Raw genomic sequence first — 20204 nt, 5'->3', positions numbered from 1 at the left:
AATTTATCAATTTATCAATTTATCAATTTATCAATTTATCAATTTATCAATTTATCAATTTATCAATTTATCAATTTATCAATTTATCAATTTATCAATTTATCAATTTATCAATTTATCAATTTATCAATTTATCAATTTATCAATTTATCAATTTATCAATTTATCAATTTATCAATTTATCAATTTATCAATTTATCAATTTATCAATTTATCAATTTATCAATTTATCAATTTATCAATTTATCAATTTATCAATTTATCAATTTATCAATTTATCAATTTATCAATTTATCAATTTATCAATTTATCAATTTATCAATTTATCAATTTATCAATTTATCAATTTATCAATTTATCAATTTATCAATTTATCAATTTATCAATTTATCAATTTATCAATTTATCAATTTATCAATTTATCAATTATCAATTTATCAATTTATCAATTTATCATTTTATCAATTTATCAATTTATCAATTTATCAATTTATCAATTTATCAATTTATCAATTTATCAATTTATCAATTTATCAATTTATCAATTTAACAATTTATCAATTTATCAATTTATCAATTTATCAATTTATCAATTTATCAATTTATCAATTTATCAATTTATCAATTTATCAATTTATCAATTTATCAATTTATCAATTTATCAATTTATCAATTTATCAATTTATCAATTTATCAATTTATCAATTAATCAATTTATCAATTAATCAAGTTATCAATTTATAAATTTATCAATTTATCAATTTATCAATTTATCAATTATCAATTTATCAATTTACCAATTTATCAATTATCAATTTATCAATTTATCAATTTATCAATTTATCAATTTATCAATTTATCAATTTATCAATTTATCAATTTATCAATTTATCAATTTATCAATTTATCAATTTATCAATTTATCAATTTATCAATTTATCAATTTATCAATTTATCAATTTATCAATTTATCAATTTATCAATTTATCAATTTATCAATTTATCAATTTATCAATTTATCAATTTATCAATTTATCAATTATCAATTTATCAATTTATCAATTTATCATTTTATCAATTTATCAATTTATCAATTTATCAATTTATCAATTTATCAATTTATCAATTTATCAATTTATCAATTTATCAATTTATCAATTTATCAATTTATCAATTTATCAATTTATCAATTTATCAATTTATCAATTTAACAATTTATCAATTTATCAATTTATCAATTTATCAATTTATCAATTTATCAATTTATCAATTTATCAATTTATCAATTTATCAATTTATCAATTTATCAATTTATCAATTATCAATTTATCAATTTATCAATTTATCATTTTATCAATTTATCAATTTATCAATTTATCAATTTATCAATTTATCAATTTATCAATTTATCAATTTATCAATTTATCAATTTATCAATTTATCAATTTATCAATTTATCAATTTATCAATTTATCAATTTATCAATTTATCAATTTATCAATTTATCAATTTATCAATTTATCAATTATCAATTTATCAATTTATCAATTTATCAATTAATCAATTTATCAATTTATCAATTTATCAATTTATCAATTTATCAATTTATCAATTTATCAATTTATCAATTTATCAATTTATCAATTTATCAATTTATCAATTTATCAATTTATCAATTTATCAATTTATCAATTTATCAATTTATCAATTTATCAATTGATCAATTTATCAATTTATCAATTTATCAATTTATCAATTTATCAATTTATCAATTTATCAATTTATCAATTTATCAATTTATCAATTTATCAATTTATCAATTTATCAATTTATCAATTTATCAATTTATCAATTTATCAATTTATCAATTTATCAATTTATCAATTTATCAATTTATCAATTTATCAATTTATCAATTTATCAATTTATCAATTTATCAATTTATCAATTTATCAATTTATCAATTTATCAATTTATCAATTTATCAATTTATCAATTTATCAATTTATCAATTTATCAATTTATCAATTTATCAATTTATCAATTTATCAATTTATCAATTTATCAATTTATCAATTGATCAATTGATCAATTTATCAATTTATCAATTTATCAATTTATCAATTTATCAATTTATCAATTTATCAATTTATCAATTTATCAATTTATCAATTTATCAATTTATCAATTTATCAATTTATCAATTTATCAATTTATCAATTTATCAATTTATCAATTTATCAATTTATCAATTTATCAATTTATCAATTTATCAATTTATCAATTTATCAATTTATCAATTTATCAATTTATCAATTTATCAATTTATCAATTTATCAATTTATCAATTTATCAATTTATCAATTTATCAATTTATCAATTTATCAATTTATCAATTTATCAATTTATCAATTTATCAATTTATCAATTTATCAATTTATCAATTTATCAATTTATCAATTTATCAATTTATCAATTTATCAATTTATCAATTTATCAATTTATCAATTTATCAATTTATCAATTTATCAATTTATCAATTTATCAATTTATCAATTTATCAATTTATCAATTTATCAATTTATCAATTTATCAATTTATCAATTTATCAATTTATCAATTTATCAATTTATCAATTTATCAATTTATCAATTTATCAATTTATCAATTTATCAATTTATCAATTTATCAATTTATCAATTTATCAATTTATCAATTTATCAATTTATCAATTTATCAATTTATCAATTTATCAATTTATCAATTTATCAATTTATCAATTTATCAATTTATCAATTTATCAATTTATCAATTTATCAATTTATCAATTTATCAATTTATCAATTTATCAATTTATCAATTTATCAATTTATCAATTTATCAATTTATCAATTTATCAATTTATCAATTTATCAATTTATCAATTTATCAATTTATCAATTTATCAATTTATCAATTTATCAATTTATCAATTTATCAATTTATCAATTTATCAATTTATCAATTTATCAATTTATCAATTTATCAATTTATCAATTTATCAATTTATCAATTTATCAATTTATCAATTTATCAATTTATCAATTTATCAATTTATCAATTTATCAATTTATCAATTTATCAATTTATCAATTTATCAATTTATCAATTTATCAATTTATCAATTTATCAATTTATCAATTTATCAATTGATCAATTTATCAATTTATCAATTTATCAATTTATCAATTTATCAATTTATCAATTTATCAATTTATCAATTTATCAATTTATCAATTTATCAATTTATCAATTTATCAATTTATCAATTTATCAATTTATCAATTTATTAATTTATCAATTTATCAATTTATCAATTTATCAATTTATCAATTTATCAATTTATCAATTTATCAATTTATCAATTTATCAATTTATCAATTTATCAATTTATCAATTTATCAATTTATCAATTTATCAATTTATCAATTTATCAATTTATCAATTTATCAATTTATCAATTTATCAATTTATCAATTTATCAATTTATCAATTTATCAATTTATCAATTTATCAATTGATCAATTGATCAATTGATCAATTTATCAATTTATCAATTTATCAATTTATCAATTTATCAATTTATCAATTTATCAATTTATCAATTTATCAATTTATCAATTTATCAATTTATCAATTTATCAATTTATCAATTTATCAATTTATCAATTTATCAATTTATCAATTTATCAATTTATCAATTTATCAATTTATCAATTTATCAATTTATCAAGTTATCAATTTATCAATTTATCAATTTATCAATTTATCAATTTATCAATTTATCAATTTATCAATTTATCAATTTATCAATTTATCAATTATCAATTTATCAATTTATCAATTTATCAATTTATCAATTTATCAATTTATCAATTTATCAATTTATCAATTTATCAATTTATCAATTTATCAATTTATCAATTTATCAATTGATCAATTTATCAATTTATCAATTTATCAATTTATCAATTTATCAATTTATCAATTTATCAATTTATCAATTTATCAATTTATCAATTTATCAATTTATCAATTTATCAATTTATCAATTTATCAATTTATCAATTTATCAATTTATCAATTTATCAATTTATCAATTTATCAATTTATCAATTTATCAATTTATCAATTTATCAATTTATCAATTTATCAATTTATCAATTTATCAATTTATCAATTTATCAATTTATCAATTTATCAATTGATCAATTGATCAATTTATCAATTTATCAATTTATCAATTTATCAATTTATCAATTTATCAATTTATCAATTTATCAATTTATCAATTTATCAATTTATCAATTTATCAATTTATCAATTTATCAATTTATCAATTTATCAATTTATCAATTTATCAATTTATCAATTTATCAATTTATCAATTTATCAATTTATCAATTTATCAATTTATCAATTTATCAATTTATCAATTTATCAATTTATCAATTTATCAATTTATCAATTGATCAATTGATCAATTGATCAATTGATCAATTTATCAATTTATCAATTTATCAATTTATCAATTTATCAATTTATCAATTTATCAATTTATCAATTTATCAATTTATCAATTTATCAATTTATCAATTTATCAATTATCAATTTATCAATTTATCAATTTATCAATTTATCAATTTATCAATTTATCAATTTATCAATTTATCAATTTATCAATTTATCAATTTATCAATTTATCAATTTATCAATTATCAATTTATCAATTTATCAATTTATCATTTTATCAATTTATCAATTTATCAATTTATCAATTTATCAATTTATCAATTTATCAATTTATCAATTTATCAATTTATCAATTTATCAATTTATCAATTTATCAATTTATCAATTTATCAATTTATCAATTTATCAATTTATCAATTTATCAATTTATCAATTTATCAATTTATCAATTTATCAATTTATCAATTTATCAATTTATCAATTTATCAATTTATCAATTTATCAATTTATCAATTTATCAATTTATCAATTATCAATTATCAATTTATCAATTTATCAATTTATCAATTTATCAATTTATCAATTTATCAATTTATCAATTTATCAATTTATCAATTTATCAATTTATCAATTTATCAATTTATCAATTTATCAATTTATCAATTTATCAATTTATCAATTTATCAATTTATCAATTTATCAATTTATCAATTTTATCAATTTATCAATTTATCAATTTATCAATTTATCAATTTATCAATTTATCAATTTATCAATTTATCATTTTATCAATTTATCAATTTATCAATTTATCAATTTATCAATTTATCAATTTATCAATTTATCAATTTATCAATTTATCAATTTATCAATTTATCAATTTATCAATTTATCAATTTATCAATTTATCAATTTATCAATTTATCAATTTATCAATTTATCAATTTATCAATTTATCAATTTATCAATTTATCAATTTATCAATTTATCAATTTATCAATTTATCAATTTATCAATTTATCAATTTATCAATTTATCAATTTATCAATTTATCAATTTATCAATTTATCAATTTATCAATTTATCAATTTATCAATTTATCAATTTATCAATTTATCAATTTATCAATTTATCAATTTATCAATTTATCAATTTATCAATTTATCAATTTATCAATTTATCAATTTATCAATTTATCAATTTATCAATTTATCAATTTATCAATTTATCAATTTATCAATTTATCAATTTATCAATTTATCAATTTATCAATTTATCAATTTATCAATTTATCAATTTATCAATTTATCAATTTATCAATTTATCAATTTATCAATTTATCAATTTATCAATTTATCAATTTATCAATTTATCAATTTATCAATTTATCAATTTATCAATTTATCAATTTATCAATTTATCAATTTATCAATTTATCAATTTATCAATTTATCAATTTATCAATTTATCAATTTATCAATTTATCAATTTATCAATTTATCAATTTATCAATTTATCAATTTATCAATTTATCAATTTATCAATTTATCAATTTATCAATTTATCAATTTATCAATTTATCAATTTATCAATTTATCAATTTATCAATTTATCAATTTATCAATTTATCAATTTATCAATTTATCAATTTATCAATTTATCAATTTATCAATTTATCAATTTATCAATTGATCAATTTATCAATTTATCAATTTATCAATTTATCAATTTATCAATTTATCAATTTATCAATTTATCATTTTATCAATTTATCAATTTATCAATTTATCAATTTATCAATTTATCAATTTATCAATTTATCAATTTATCAATTTATCAATTTATCAATTTATCAATTTATCAATTTATCAATTTATCAATTTATCAATTTATCAATTTATCAATTTATCAATTTATCAATTTATCAATTTATCAATTTATCAATTTATCAATTTATCAATTTATCAATTTATCAATTTATCAATTTATCAATTTATCAATTTATCAATTTATCAATTTATCAATTTATCAATTTATCAATTTATCAATTTATCAATTTATCAATTTATCAATTTATCAATTTATCAATTTATCAATTTATCAATTTATCAATTTATCAATTTATCAATTTATCAATTTATCAATTTATCAATTTATCAATTTATCAATTTATCAATTTATCAATTTATCAATTTATCAATTTATCAATTTATCAATTTATCAATTTATCAATTTATCAATTTATCAATTTATCAATTTATCAATTTATCAATTTATCAATTTATCAATTTATCAATTTATCAATTTATCAATTTATCAATTTATCAATTTATCAATTTATCAATTTATCAATTTATCAATTTATCAATTTATCAATTTATCAATTTATCAATTTATCAATTTATCAATTTATCAATTTATCAATTTATCAATTTATCAATTTATCAATTTATCAATTTATCAATTTATCAATTTATCAATTTATCAATTTATCAATTTATCAATTTATCAATTTATCAATTTATCAATTTATCAATTTATCAATTTATCAATTTATCAATTTATCAATTTATCAATTTATCAATTTATCAATTTATCAATTTATCAATTTATCAATTTATCAATTTATCAATTTATCAATTTATCAATTTATCAATTTATCAATTTATCAATTTATCAATTTATCAATTTATCAATTTATCAATTTATCAATTTATCAATTTATCAATTTATCAATTTATCAATTTATCAATTTATCAATTTATCAATTTATCAATTTATCAATTTATCAATTTATCAATTTATCAATTTATCAATTTATCAATTTATCAATTTATCAATTTATCAATTTATCAATTTATCAATTTATCAATTTATCAATTTATCAATTTATCAATTTATCAATTTATCAATTTATCAATTTATCAATTTATCAATTATCATTTATCAATTTATCAATTTATCAATTTATCAATTTATCAATTTATCAATTTATCAATTTATCAATTTATCAATTTATCAATTTATCAATTTATCAATTTATCAATTTATCAATTTATCAATTTATCAATTTATCAATTTATCAATTTATCAATTTATCAATTTATCAATTTATCAATTTATCAATTTATCAATTTATCAATTTATCAATTTATCAATTATCATTATCAATTTATCAATTTATCAATTTATCAATTTATCAATTTATCAATTTATCAATTTATCAATTTATCAATTTATCAATTTATCAATTTATCAATTTATCAATTTATCAATTTATCAATTTATCAATTTATCAATTTATCAATTTATCAATTTATCAATTTATCAATTTATCAATTTATCAATTTATCAATTTATCAATTTATCAATTTATCAATTTATCAATTTATCAATTTATCAATTTATCAATTTATCAATTTATCAATTTATCAATTTATCAATTTATCAATTTATCAATTTATCAATTTATCAATTTATCAATTTATCAATTTATCAATTTATCAATTTATCAATTTATCAATTTATCAATTTATCAATTTATCAATTTATCAATTTATCAATTTATCAATTTATCAATTTATCAATTTATCAATTTATCAATTTATCAATTTATCAATTTATCAATTTATCAATTTATCAATTTATCAATTTATCAATTTATCAATTTATCAATTGATCAATTGATCAATTGATCAATTGATCAATTTATCAATTTATCAATTTATCAATTTATCAATTTATCAATTTATCAATTTATCAATTTATCAATTTATCAATTTATCAATTTATCAATTTATCAATTTATCAATTTATCAATTTATCAATTTATCAATTTATCAATTTATCAATTTATCAATTTATCAATTTATCAATTTATCAATTTATCAATTTATCAATTTATCAATTTATCAATTTATCAATTTATCAATTTATCAATTTATCAATTTATCAATTTATCAATTTATCAATTTATCAATTTATCAATTTATCAATTTATCAATTTATCAATTTATCAATTTATCAATTTATCAATTTATCAATTTATCAATTTATCAATTTATCAATTTATCAATTTATCAATTTATCAATTTATCAATTTATCAATTTATCAATTTATCAATTTATCAATTTATGGTAGGAAACGGTTGTTATTTTTGTACGTTGTACTGTTCAAGTCAAAAGGAAATAATTTGAAATACGACAAACGGTTTAATTTCAAATACGACAAATACGGTTTAAACCGGTACCGGTTGTTTGAACCGGTTTCACTGAATCGGTTCATATTCAGTACCAATAGATTGTAGAGATTATTTGAAAATTGTTGACACGTCGCACTACATGGTTTGCTGTAAAAACACGGAATCGATTCAAACCGGTACCGGTTATATGAACCGGTTCAACTGAATCGGTTCAAAATTATCACGAAAAGCTTGTTGAGATTATTTGAAGAGTTTCGACACGTCGCATGGCATGATTTGCAGTAAAAACACGGAATCGGTTCAAACCGATACCGGTTATTTGAACCGGTTCATTTGAATCGGTTCAAATTTATCACGAAAAGATTGTTGAGATTATTTGAAGAGTTTTGACACGTCGCAAGGCATGATTTGCAGTAAAAACACTGAATCGGTTCAGACCGGTACCAGTTATTTGAACCGGTTCAACTGAATCGGTTCAAATTTATCACGAAAAGATTGTTGAGCTAATTTGAAGAGTTTTGACACGTCGCATGACATGGTTAGTGATACAACCCCGGAATCGGTTCAGACCGGTACCGGTTATTTGAACCGGTTCAACTGAATCGGTTCAAATTTATCACGACAAGATTGTTGAGCTAATTTGAAGAGTTTTGACACGTCGCATGACATGGTTAGTGATACAACCCCGGAATCGGTTCAACCGGTACCGGTTATTTGAACCGGTTCAACCGAATCAGGTTGAATTGCTCATATATCGATTCCTTGAATAATTTCATGAATTTTGATATGTCGCATGACCATATTTCTTCAAAATTTGGCTTTATAGTTCAAATGAATATTACTTTTGTAAAAATAGTTACGATAACTATTTTTTAAAAATTGTTAAAATATTTTTAACATGTTTTAAATATTTTTCCCTTAAAGTAGAGATTCTCCCCTTTCCAAAAACCTATATAAGTTGGTATTTTGGGTTATTTTACGATGTGCTCTGAGCCCTTGAATTCCATGTAACGCTGTTTTTTTTCCTTTGGCCCCTCCCCCCGGGGACCCGCCCCCCTAAACCACCATATTAAATATTTTTATCTTAAAGTTGATTAATTTTCAAATCCAATGGTATATATGAAGTTGATATTTCATGTAATTTTCACCAAGTTACAGCTTTTTGAAAATCCATGTAACGCTAAAATGGGGCTAGTAGTCTACGGGTACTTTACTGGCATAGTTGCCTGACTGTTAATAGGAATTGATTAATGCTCAATAGGAAGTGATCAAACAAGTTTCTATACATAATTTTGCAAAATAAGTTGTTTAAACAGTGAAAATCGGCAAATTGGACGGAGTTAGGAGCGAGTGCTTAACCTGCCAAAGATACGAGAATTTCCCCTATGTCTAAAGAAGCTTTTTTGAATTTTGAAATATGAATTTTCTGTTCGAATTGTTTACATTGGTTAAGGACTACACTGAAAAAAATTATACACGCACAGCAAAAAAAAAGTAGCAATTTGGCTGCGTGTAAAAGGCCTGGGTGTAAAATAAATGTTGCATTATTTTATGAAATTCTATGTAATATTACACTCTAAAATGTGTATCCCTTCAGTATGGGAAACCTGCTTGACCGAAATGTCAAGCTGATATCTGCGTTTATCCTATCCATTCCTCATCGGTCTGATGGCCGAGCGGGCTAAGGCGCCAGTCCTTACTGTTGGTGCTGGATTTGAATGCCGTCGATTACAACTCTTTTTTTATATGTGATATGTTGATATGCTGCATCAAATTCTAACTTTTCAGAAATTGCCTAGCATACATGCGACTTTAGGAAAGGGGCCATATTGCCCCTTTTACCTTAAAAGTAATGTAATCTAATCTAATCGAACAAAAGCGAGACACCTTTTATCCTAAAAGTAAATTTATTAAAGTAAATTTTCCTACATATTGTTTTTATCTTTAAAAATATTTGTACAAGCGTAAAATTAAACAAAAAGTAATTCTTAAATTCTTAAATTCTTAAATTCTCAAATTCTTAAATTCTTAAATTCTCAAATTCTTAAATTCTTAAATTCTCAAATTCTTAAATTCTTAAATTCTTAAATTCTTAAATTCTTAAATTCTTAAATTCTTAAATTCTTAAAAAACAAATTCTTAAATTCTTAAATTCTTAAATTCTTAAATTCTTAAATTCTTAAATTCTTAAATTCTTAAATTCTTAAATTCTTAAATTCTTAAATTCTTAAATTCTTAAATTCTTAAATTCTTAAATTCTTAAATTCTTAAATTCTTAAATTCTTAAATTCTTAAATTCTTAAATTCTTAAATTCTTTAATTCTTTAATTCTTTAATTCTTAAATTCTTAAATTCTTAAATTCTTAAATTCTTAAATTCTTAAATTCTTAAATTCTTAAATTCTTCAATTCTTAAATTCTTAAATTCTTAAATTCTTAAATTCTTAAATTCTTAAATTCTTAAATTCTTAAATTCTTAAATTCTTAAATTCTTAAATTCTTAAATTCTTAAATTCTTAAATTCTTAAATTCTTAAATTCTTAAATTCTTAAATTCTTAAATTCTTAAATTCTTAAATTCTTAAATTCTTAAATTCTTAAATTCTTAAATTCTTAAATTCTTAAATTCTTAAATTCTTAAATTCTTAAATTCTTAAATTCTTAAATTCTTAAATTCTTAAATTCTTAAATTCTTAAATTCTTAAATTCTTAAATTCTTAAATTCTTAAATTCTTAAATTCTTAAATTCTTAAATTCTTAAATTCTTAAATTCTTAAATTCTTAAATTCTTAAATTCTTAAATTCTTAAATTCTTAAATTCTTAAATTCTTAAATTCTTAAATTCTTAAATTCTTAAATTCTTAAATTCTTAAATTCTTAAATTCTTAAATTCTTAAATTCTTAAATTCTTAAATTCTTAAATTCTTAAATTCTTAAATTCTTAAATTCTTAAATTCTTAAATTCTTAAATTCTTAAATTCTTAAATTCTTAAATTCTTAAATTCTTAAATTCTTAAATTCTTAAATTCTTAAATTCTTAAATTCTTAAATTCTTAAATTCTTAAATTCTTAAATTCTTAGTTTTCTTCATATTTGGCTTTTCAGTACGTCGAATAAAAGTAACAACCGTTTCCCTTCGTTACTTCTTATTTTTCGTATTTTTGAGGTAAAAAAACCTGCGGCCTTTTTCGTAATCAATTTCATGGGATTAGCAGCGGGTTAGGCCCCATTGTGGCGTTGGGTCTTGTCCTAAACTTTCACGTTTTGTTTCAAATTTTTTAAAGATTAAAAACTCTATGTTTGATTTAAGGTGTTTAAATAAGCGTTACTCAATGTATTCTAATTGATTTACAATCGTTTTTACACTGACAATTTAAATTTTTGTTAATATTTTTTTTCCTCATTATTCGAAGGGGGGGATACCTAATTTTTCCATTTTGTTTTGTCTCTCAGATGTCGTAAGCCCCCCCCCCCCCCTCGAGCGGCTGTTCCCCAGGTTAGGGGCGGCTCGAAACAGCGTCTGTTCCCCAGGTTAGGGGCGGCTGATTAAAAGTCCCAGTGCCAGGGTGGGACTCTAAACAGTCCTGGTACGACGGCCCTCCGGCGAGACAGGGGGTTGGTGATGGCTACACGCACCCGCCGTAAAACAGAAGTGCAGAGAGCTCCACATGCGAGCCGATCCAATCGCCGACCCGATTTTCGGGGATCCAGGGATTGGAAACTCGGGACGTGGAACTGCAGGTCTCTCAACTTCGATGGGAGCGACCGCATTCTTTCCAACGAATTGCGGGTCCGCGGCCTCGAAGTCGTGGCGCTGCAGGAGGTGTGCTGGACGGGGAAGGACCACCGAGAGTACGGGGGTTATACTATGTACTGGAGCGGCGGCGATACACACGAGCTGGGGACAGCTTTTATCGTGCTGGGCGAAATGGCGAAGCGCGTGATTGGGTGGTGGCCAGTCAACGACAGAATGTGCCGGTTGAGAATCAAGGGCCGATTCTTCAATCTGAGCATCATCAACGTGCACAGCCCGCACATGGGAAGCGACGCCGATGACAAGGACGCTTTCTACGAGCTTCTTGACCGCGAGTACAGGAAGTGTCCAAAACACGACGTCAAGATTGTCATCGGCGACTTAAACGCTCAAGTCGGCCAGGAGGAGGAGTTTAGACCGATTATTGGGAGGTTCAGCGCTCACCAGCAGACGAACGAGAACGGCCTACGACTCATCGATTTCGCTACCTCCCGAAACATGGCCATACGTAGTACCTTCTTCCAGCACACCTCCCTATACAAGTACACCTGGAGATCACCAAACGACACGGAGACGCAAATCGACCATGTTCTCATCGATGGTCGGCACTTCTCGGACATAATCGACGTCAGAACCTACCGTGGCGCTGACATCGACTCGGACCACTACCTGGTGGTGGCAAAGCTACGCCAACGCCTGTCCGAGGTCAACAAGATCCGGTACCGTCGCCCGCAGCGGTATAACCTGGAGCGACTCAAGGACCATGAGGTCGCTACCCAGTACGCGCGGGAACTCGAAGCTGCGTTGCCTGACGAGGGTGAGCTCGACGAAGCCCCTCTGGAGGCCTGCTGGAGCCATATGGAAGCAGCCATCAACGCAGCGGCATCGAGCGCCATCGGGTACGTGGACCGAGTTCGACGGAACGGCTGGTTCGACGAGGAATGTCAGGCGATTTGGGACGAGAAGAAGGCAGCGCGGGACAAGTGGCTGCTGCACAACACCCGTGGGAACAAGGAGTCGTACAAACAGTTGCGAAGACAGCAAACCCATCTCTTCCGGGATAAGAAGCGCCGCTTGGAAGAGTTGGAGTGCCAGGACATGGAACAGCTGTATCGCTCCAACGAAACGCGCAAGTTCTACAAGAAACTCAGTCAATCCCGGACTGGCTTCATGCCGCGAGCCGAAATGTGCCGGGATAAGGACGGAGGAATCTTGACGGACGAGCGTGAGGTGATCGAAAGGTGGAAGCAGCACTTCGACGAGCACCTGAACGGCCCAGAGGCGGAGTACCAGGGCGACGGGAGAAACGACGTCAGCGGTATGGTGGACGGCGAGGACGAGCCAGCACCCACGATGAGGGAAGTTAAGGATGCCATCAAGAAGCTGAAGAACAACAAAGCAGCGGGTAAGGATGGTATCGGTGCTGAACTCATCAAGATGGGCCCGGACAAGCTGGCGGCCTGTCTACACCGGCTGATAGTCAAGGTCTGGGACACTGAACAGCTACCGGAGGAGTGGAAAGAGGGAGTAATATGCCCGATCTACAAGAAGGGGGACAAGTTGGAATGTGAGAACTATCGAGCCATCACTATTCTCAACGCGGCCTACAAAGTGCTGTCTCAGATCATCTTCTGTCGTCTGTCGGAGCGAGCAAAGGATTTCGTTGGGCCGTACCAAGCCGGTTTTGTGGAGGGGAAATCGACGACGGACCAAATCTTTTTGCTACGCCAAATCCTCCAAAAATGTCGCGAGTACCAGATCCCGACGCACCACCTGTTCATCGATTTCAAAGCCGCGTACGACTCGGTCGATCGCGAAGAGCTATGGAAGATCATGTACGAGAACGGCTTTCCCGGGAAGCTGATCAGACTGGTGAAATCGACGATGGACGGGGCACGGTGCAGCGTGAAGATTTCTGGAGCGATGTCCGACCCGATCGAATCGCGCAAGGGACTGCGACAAGGCGACGGTATCTCCGGCCTCTGTTTCAACATTGGGCTTGAAGGTGTTATGAGGCGGGCGGGCTTCAACATGCGGGGCACGATTATCAACCGATCCAGCCAGTTCATCTGCTATGCCGACGACATGGACATTGTCGGCAGAACGTTCGAGGAGGTGGCCAGGCGGTACACCGAATTGAAGCGGGAAGCGGATAAGGTTGGATTGAAGGTGAACGTTGCGAAGACGAAGTATCTGCTGGCAGGAGGAACCGAGTCCCTTAGGACTCGCATAGGACCGAGCGTGACGATCGACGGTGACGAGTTCGAGGTTGTGGAGAAGTTTGTGTACCTCGGATCGTTGGTTACGTCGGACAACAACTGCAGCAGAGAAATTCGGAGGCGCATCATCACCGGTAGTCGTGCCTACTACGGACTCCACAAGACCTTACGGTCTGGTCACCTTTCCCGGCGTACAAAGTGTACCATGTACGAAACGCTGATAAGACCCGTCGTCCTCTACGGGCACGAGACGTGGACGATGCTCGAGGAGGACCTGCAAGCGCTTGAAGTTTTTGAGCGACGAGTGCTTAGGACGATCTTTGGCGGCGTGCGTGTGAACACTGTATGGAGGAGAAGGATGAACCACGAGCTGGCGCAACTCTACGGCAAGCCAAGTATTCGGAAGGTCGCCAAGGCTGGCCGAATCCGGTGGGCCGGACACGTCGCAAGAATGCCGGACGCGCTGGATGCGCGCCAACCGAACCAGACTATCAATCCGGTGAAGTTGGTGTTTAATTCGGAGCCGGCTGGAACGCGGCGGAGGGGGGCGCAACGTGCACGGTGGTTGAACCAAGTGGAGGAAGATCTGGAAAGTGTGGGAGTTCCGCAGCGGAATTGGAGAGTAGCAGCCCAGGACCGAGTCCAGTGGCAGCGCATCTGGAGACAGCTCATGACCCGGAGGTTGTACGAGCAGTAAAAGTAAAAGTAAGTAAGTCGTAAGCAAGGTTGCCAGTTTGCCAGATAAAGCTGGGAATGACAGATTTTACAAGTTCCTAACGGAATAGAGATAAACAATACACTACTACAGATTTCGACAAATGTTTTTAGGCTTTCAGCCGATTTTAATTTAATTTATGACCAATTTTTTATTGCATAATATTTTTTAAGTGCAAATTTAGCCAATTTAAATCATATGAATCCAAGGATTTAAGCTGACAAATTTAATTTTTTTACGCAAAATTTCCCCCCTCCAACCCTCTCCTATCCGTTACTACACGGAGAAAAATAAGTTCTGAAAACGCTTGCCGACGATGTTAAACGATTTGAAGAAAGCAGGTTCTGAACCAATTAGTTCCAATATTTGAGGGCCGTTTAGTACCCTAAATGTAATTATAAAACATCTGTTCTGTATAACAAGGTATAAGGTACAGTCATCCCACATATTCGGAACGGTTTCCAGATTGGCCAATGTTCAAAAAATCATAGCAAATCGATAATTGAACTTAATGATTCGTTTTTACCTTAATTTGAAAGCTTTTCTTGAGATCTTTCGAATGCTGTATCAAACATCTGCAAATTTTAACTTTTATTTGAAGTTTTTGAAAAATTACTTTGACCCTTGAAATCCATAAATTCAGGTGTTCCACAAATGTGGGAGGCACAATAACATCCCACAATTATGAAACAGGCCATTTGGAGGCAGTTTTTTGCTGCTCTGGACAAAATAGTCTTGGAACGAAGTTTTTGTTCAAAAAGTATTACTTTTACTAGTGAAATAGCAAGATAATGTCCAAATGAAGGTTCTTAAAAATAGTAGGGTCGACAGAAAAGCTACTTTTGGCATGCTATTGACAAATTATCATAAAAGTGTTCCGAATTTGTGGGTGTTCCGAATATGTGGGATGACTGTATGCATTTTCAAAATTTGGTAAAAAAAATACCGAATTTAAAATCATAAAAAAATATGGAAAGCTATAAAGTAAACTTCCCCAATCAACGGGTTCATGAATCCCTGAATGAATTGAAAGAAAAGTACTCTGGCTTGGCAAGGGATAAAACTCGCCAATTCACGATCACATCCCTAATCAAACGCATCAGGACAGTTGCACCACAAGCCATCGAACTCCCCCGCGCGGTCACCAACGGTCAGAACCAAGCTGCGTGTTATCATCATCTGCCCATATTCGTATTCATCATTCTCCGATTACGGGGGTCGGTTTATCTAATCACAATCCCGAGCGATAGCTATAGAAAACGTCCAGCTGGACGTACTCCCGGCCCAAATCGAACTCCGCCGTCAAAGTGAAATGTCCGACCAGAAGAAAGAGCAGCAGCAGCAGCAGCAGCCGGAGTACGTCCAGGTCGGTCTGGAGCAGATCGCGACCGAGCAGGGCTTCACGGCGTCCCGCTATCGCATCGAGTACGAGTCCGGCTCGTCCAACAAGGGTGATGGCTTCGTGGGAACGCTGTTCAAGGCGTACATCCGCGAGGATGGCCGGGATGAGTTGAAGCTGGTGGTGAAGGTTCTTCCGGAGCACGAGCTGAGGCGGCAGCAATCGCTTGGGATGTTCCACCGGGAGGCCATGGTGTATAATGCGGTGATGCCGTTGTTTGGGAAGTTCCAGGCCGAGCAGGGTTTGGAGAAGGAGGAAGGGTTCTGGCGGATCCCCAAGTGCTACTACGCGAATTGCGACCTGGAGAAGATGGAAGCGGTGGTCATCATGGAGGATCTCCAGCTGAAGGGATTCCGCATGTGGAACAAGTCGAAGCCGGCGGATCTTGAGCATTCGCTGCTGTTGATGAAGCAGTTGGGAGCGTTTCACGCGGTGTCGTTCGCCATGAAGGATCAGCAGCCGGAACAGTTTGGTCCGTTCAAGCACCTGGTTGATCCGATGAAGGTGATGATCGACATGGATCCCAAGAAGCAGATCCACGCGTTGTTTGGCCAGATGTATGATCGAGCGGCTACGACCCTGGAGGAAGACGATACGGAAGCGAAGAAGGCCTTCGAGAAGCTGAAGGGAACCGTCGTGGACTGGTACGTGGAGTGTGTGAGTGCGGAAGCGGCGGAGCCTTACGCCGTGATCGGACACGGAGACTGCTGGATCAACAACATGATGTACACCTACGAAGACAAGGTAAGCTCTTAAAATGACCACCAATTGAGTACTCTTCAACTGACCCTCCCCCCTACCATCCCAGGACCCGATCCCCAAAGACATCCGCCTGATCGACTGGCAGCTGTCCCGGTACGTGTCCCCGATCCTCGATCTCTCGTACTTCATCTTCATCTGCACCGATGAAGACTTCCGCGCCAGCCACTTCGACCAGCTGCTCGACTGCTACTACGAATCCCTGTCCGAGCACCTGAAGAAGCTCGGCGGCAACGCCGAACGCCAGTTCCCCCGCGCCACCTTCCAGGATCACTGGAAGCGGTTCGGCCGCTTTGGACTGCTGATGGGACTGATCGTGCTGCCGATCGTGTGCACCGCCAAGGAGGAGCTTCCCGAGATGGAGGACTACATCGACCGGGCCGAGCAGCAGCAGGACGCGGAGTTCAACTTTGGCACGTCGGAGCAGGCGCAGGAAATGTACCGCACGCGGATGGCCGGCATGATTAGGGACGTGGTGCGGTTGGGTTATCTGTAGAGTTTGGGGAATTCGAGGGGTGCGCTGCATAATCGATTAGGGGGAGGGCGGGCTTATCTGAGCAGTACAATAAATGAGACATTGATTGTACGAAAATCTGGGCTATACATTCATTGAAAATAAGTAAGGCTACACAGCAAAAACAAAGTAGTAATCTAGCTGCGTGTAAAAGGCCAGTGTGAAAATAAATTTTGCAATATTTTATGAAATTTTATGTAATATTACACCCTGAAATATGTAGCCCATTAGTATGGGGAAACCTACTTGACCGAAATGTCAAGCTCATATATGCGTTTATCCTTGCCATTCTTCATTGGTCTGATGGCCGAGCAAGCTAAGGCGCCAGTCCTAACTGTTGGTGCTGGGTTTGATTGTACAAAATGGGCTGGCCTAGATTCCGTTTACGTTTTAAAATACATGTTTTTTATGCTCTAAATATGTCCGAAAGACACCAAAATTGAAATGGTTAGCACACAATACATATATCTCATCAAAGAGCGGAGATAGTTTTTGAAAACATTAGAAATTATTGGACCACCCTAATATTGTTTTGACCAATTTTGACCAATCTTGTGCAATCTACTTTAAATAGTTTACAACCGATTTTACACGTTTTTCAATGAAAATTTATGTTTTTTTTTTATATTTTAAGGGGGAGACAACAAAATTGTATTGGCTATATCCCATATTTTTAAAGGCTACGTAGTTAATGAACAATCCCACGAACCCACGTTTTCTGTGTTGGATTTGAAGTATAAATGTCCAATTAACCCAAATTTCCAGTTTTTTGCTTTTTGGGTGTTTTTGAAACCGCATTGAGTCAGGGGTAATTAAAAACACCCAACAAGCAAAAACTGAAAATTTAGTTTATTGGACCTTTTTGCCTTCCTCACTGAGGTAAGGCTATAATCCTGCTCTAAAAATGAACTTCGTATAAAAATGTCGTAGACCCACCTTCATGTATACATATCGACTCAGAATCGAAAACTGAACAAATGTCTGTGTGTATGTGTGTGTGTATGTGTGTGTGTATGTATGTATGTATGTGACCAACAAACTAGCTCATGTTTCTCGGCACTGGCTGAACCGATTTGACCTGAACTTGTTGCATTCGACTTGGTTTAGGGTCCCATAGATCGAGTTTTATACAGATTGAAGTTTCGATAAGTAGTTCAAAAGTTATGTATAAAAATGTGTTTTCACATATTTTTGGATCTCACTTAACTGTATGTAAACTATGTCCGGGTCTATCATCCGACCCATCGTTGGTTAGGTTATCAAAAGACCTTTCCAACGAGTCCAAAACATTGAAGATCTGGCAACCCTGTCTCGAGATATGGCCACTTAAGTGATATTGATGTACTTTTTTGAAGCCGGATCTCACTTAAATGTATGTAAACTATGTTCGGCTCCACTATCCGACCCATTGTTGGTTAGGTTATCAAAAGACCTTTCCAACGAGTGCAAAACATTGAAGATCTGGCAACCCTGTCTCGAGATATGGCCACTTAAGTGATATTGATGTACTTTTTCGAAGCCGGATTTAAAAAATAGATGAAACTTGTGTACAGCCATTGTTGTGAGGAAGGCTCCAACCACATAGGTGGATTAAGTTAGTTTTTGCCTTTCTTACTAAAGAAAGGTATAGTGTTTGCTTTTGGCTCCGACGCCAAATCAAGCTTCGTTCCCAAATCATTTCTCGAGAAATATTCATTCGAAAAATCTGCAAAAAATCATGGACGATCGATTTTCGACGCCCAATCGATTGACAATGACAGAATTCGTCTGCCTCCAATATCCGAATTTTGGCGCTTAATTTACTGTAGAGCACTCGTGACGTCCGTGTGTGGTAAAAAAGTGCTCAATTTTGTGGTAGGGGGTTTCTCAGAGCCCACATTATGGATTTAAGCTCTCTTGGGCGCATTTGAAAGGGGATGTGCTGAACCTGAACCAGTTCCATACCAAATTTGAATTTATCCATTTTTTATGGGGACTCGGAGTGTGTTTTCACCAAATCAGGCGGTTTTCAAATGAAAATTCGGTCGAAAATTGAAGTATTAAAATCGTTTATTTGTCCAAAAAATTGCATTTTTCCAGCCCTACATCCTCCCAAATTTTCATCCATGTCGGTAATGTGGTTTTTGATTTAC

The 20204-nt window shown here is 29.8% G+C and overlaps 1 protein-coding gene across 1 annotated transcript in view; it reads left to right on the top strand.

The window, feature by feature from the left end:
• The window catches only part of LOC120423494 (uncharacterized), a 31374-nt gene extending 12609 nt beyond the window's left edge, over positions 1-18765 (top strand). The window contains exons 3-5 of the mRNA XM_052710015.1: positions 16504-16550; positions 16651-17543; positions 17608-18765. Coding sequence (XP_052565975.1) covers positions 16504-16550; positions 16651-17543; positions 17608-18054 — 1387 coding nt within the window. The 3' untranslated portion in view covers positions 18055-18765. The remainder of the gene's footprint in view (positions 1-16503; positions 16551-16650; positions 17544-17607) is intronic.
• The last annotated feature ends 1439 nt before the right edge of the window (positions 18766-20204 follow it).

Source organism: Culex pipiens, chromosome 3 (genome assembly GCF_016801865.2).
Source record: "Culex pipiens pallens isolate TS chromosome 3, TS_CPP_V2, whole genome shotgun sequence".
NCBI lineage: Eukaryota > Metazoa > Arthropoda > Insecta > Diptera > Culicidae > Culex > Culex pipiens.
The sequence above is the reverse complement of the archived record's forward strand: the minus strand, read 5'-3'. Positions and strand labels throughout refer to the sequence as shown.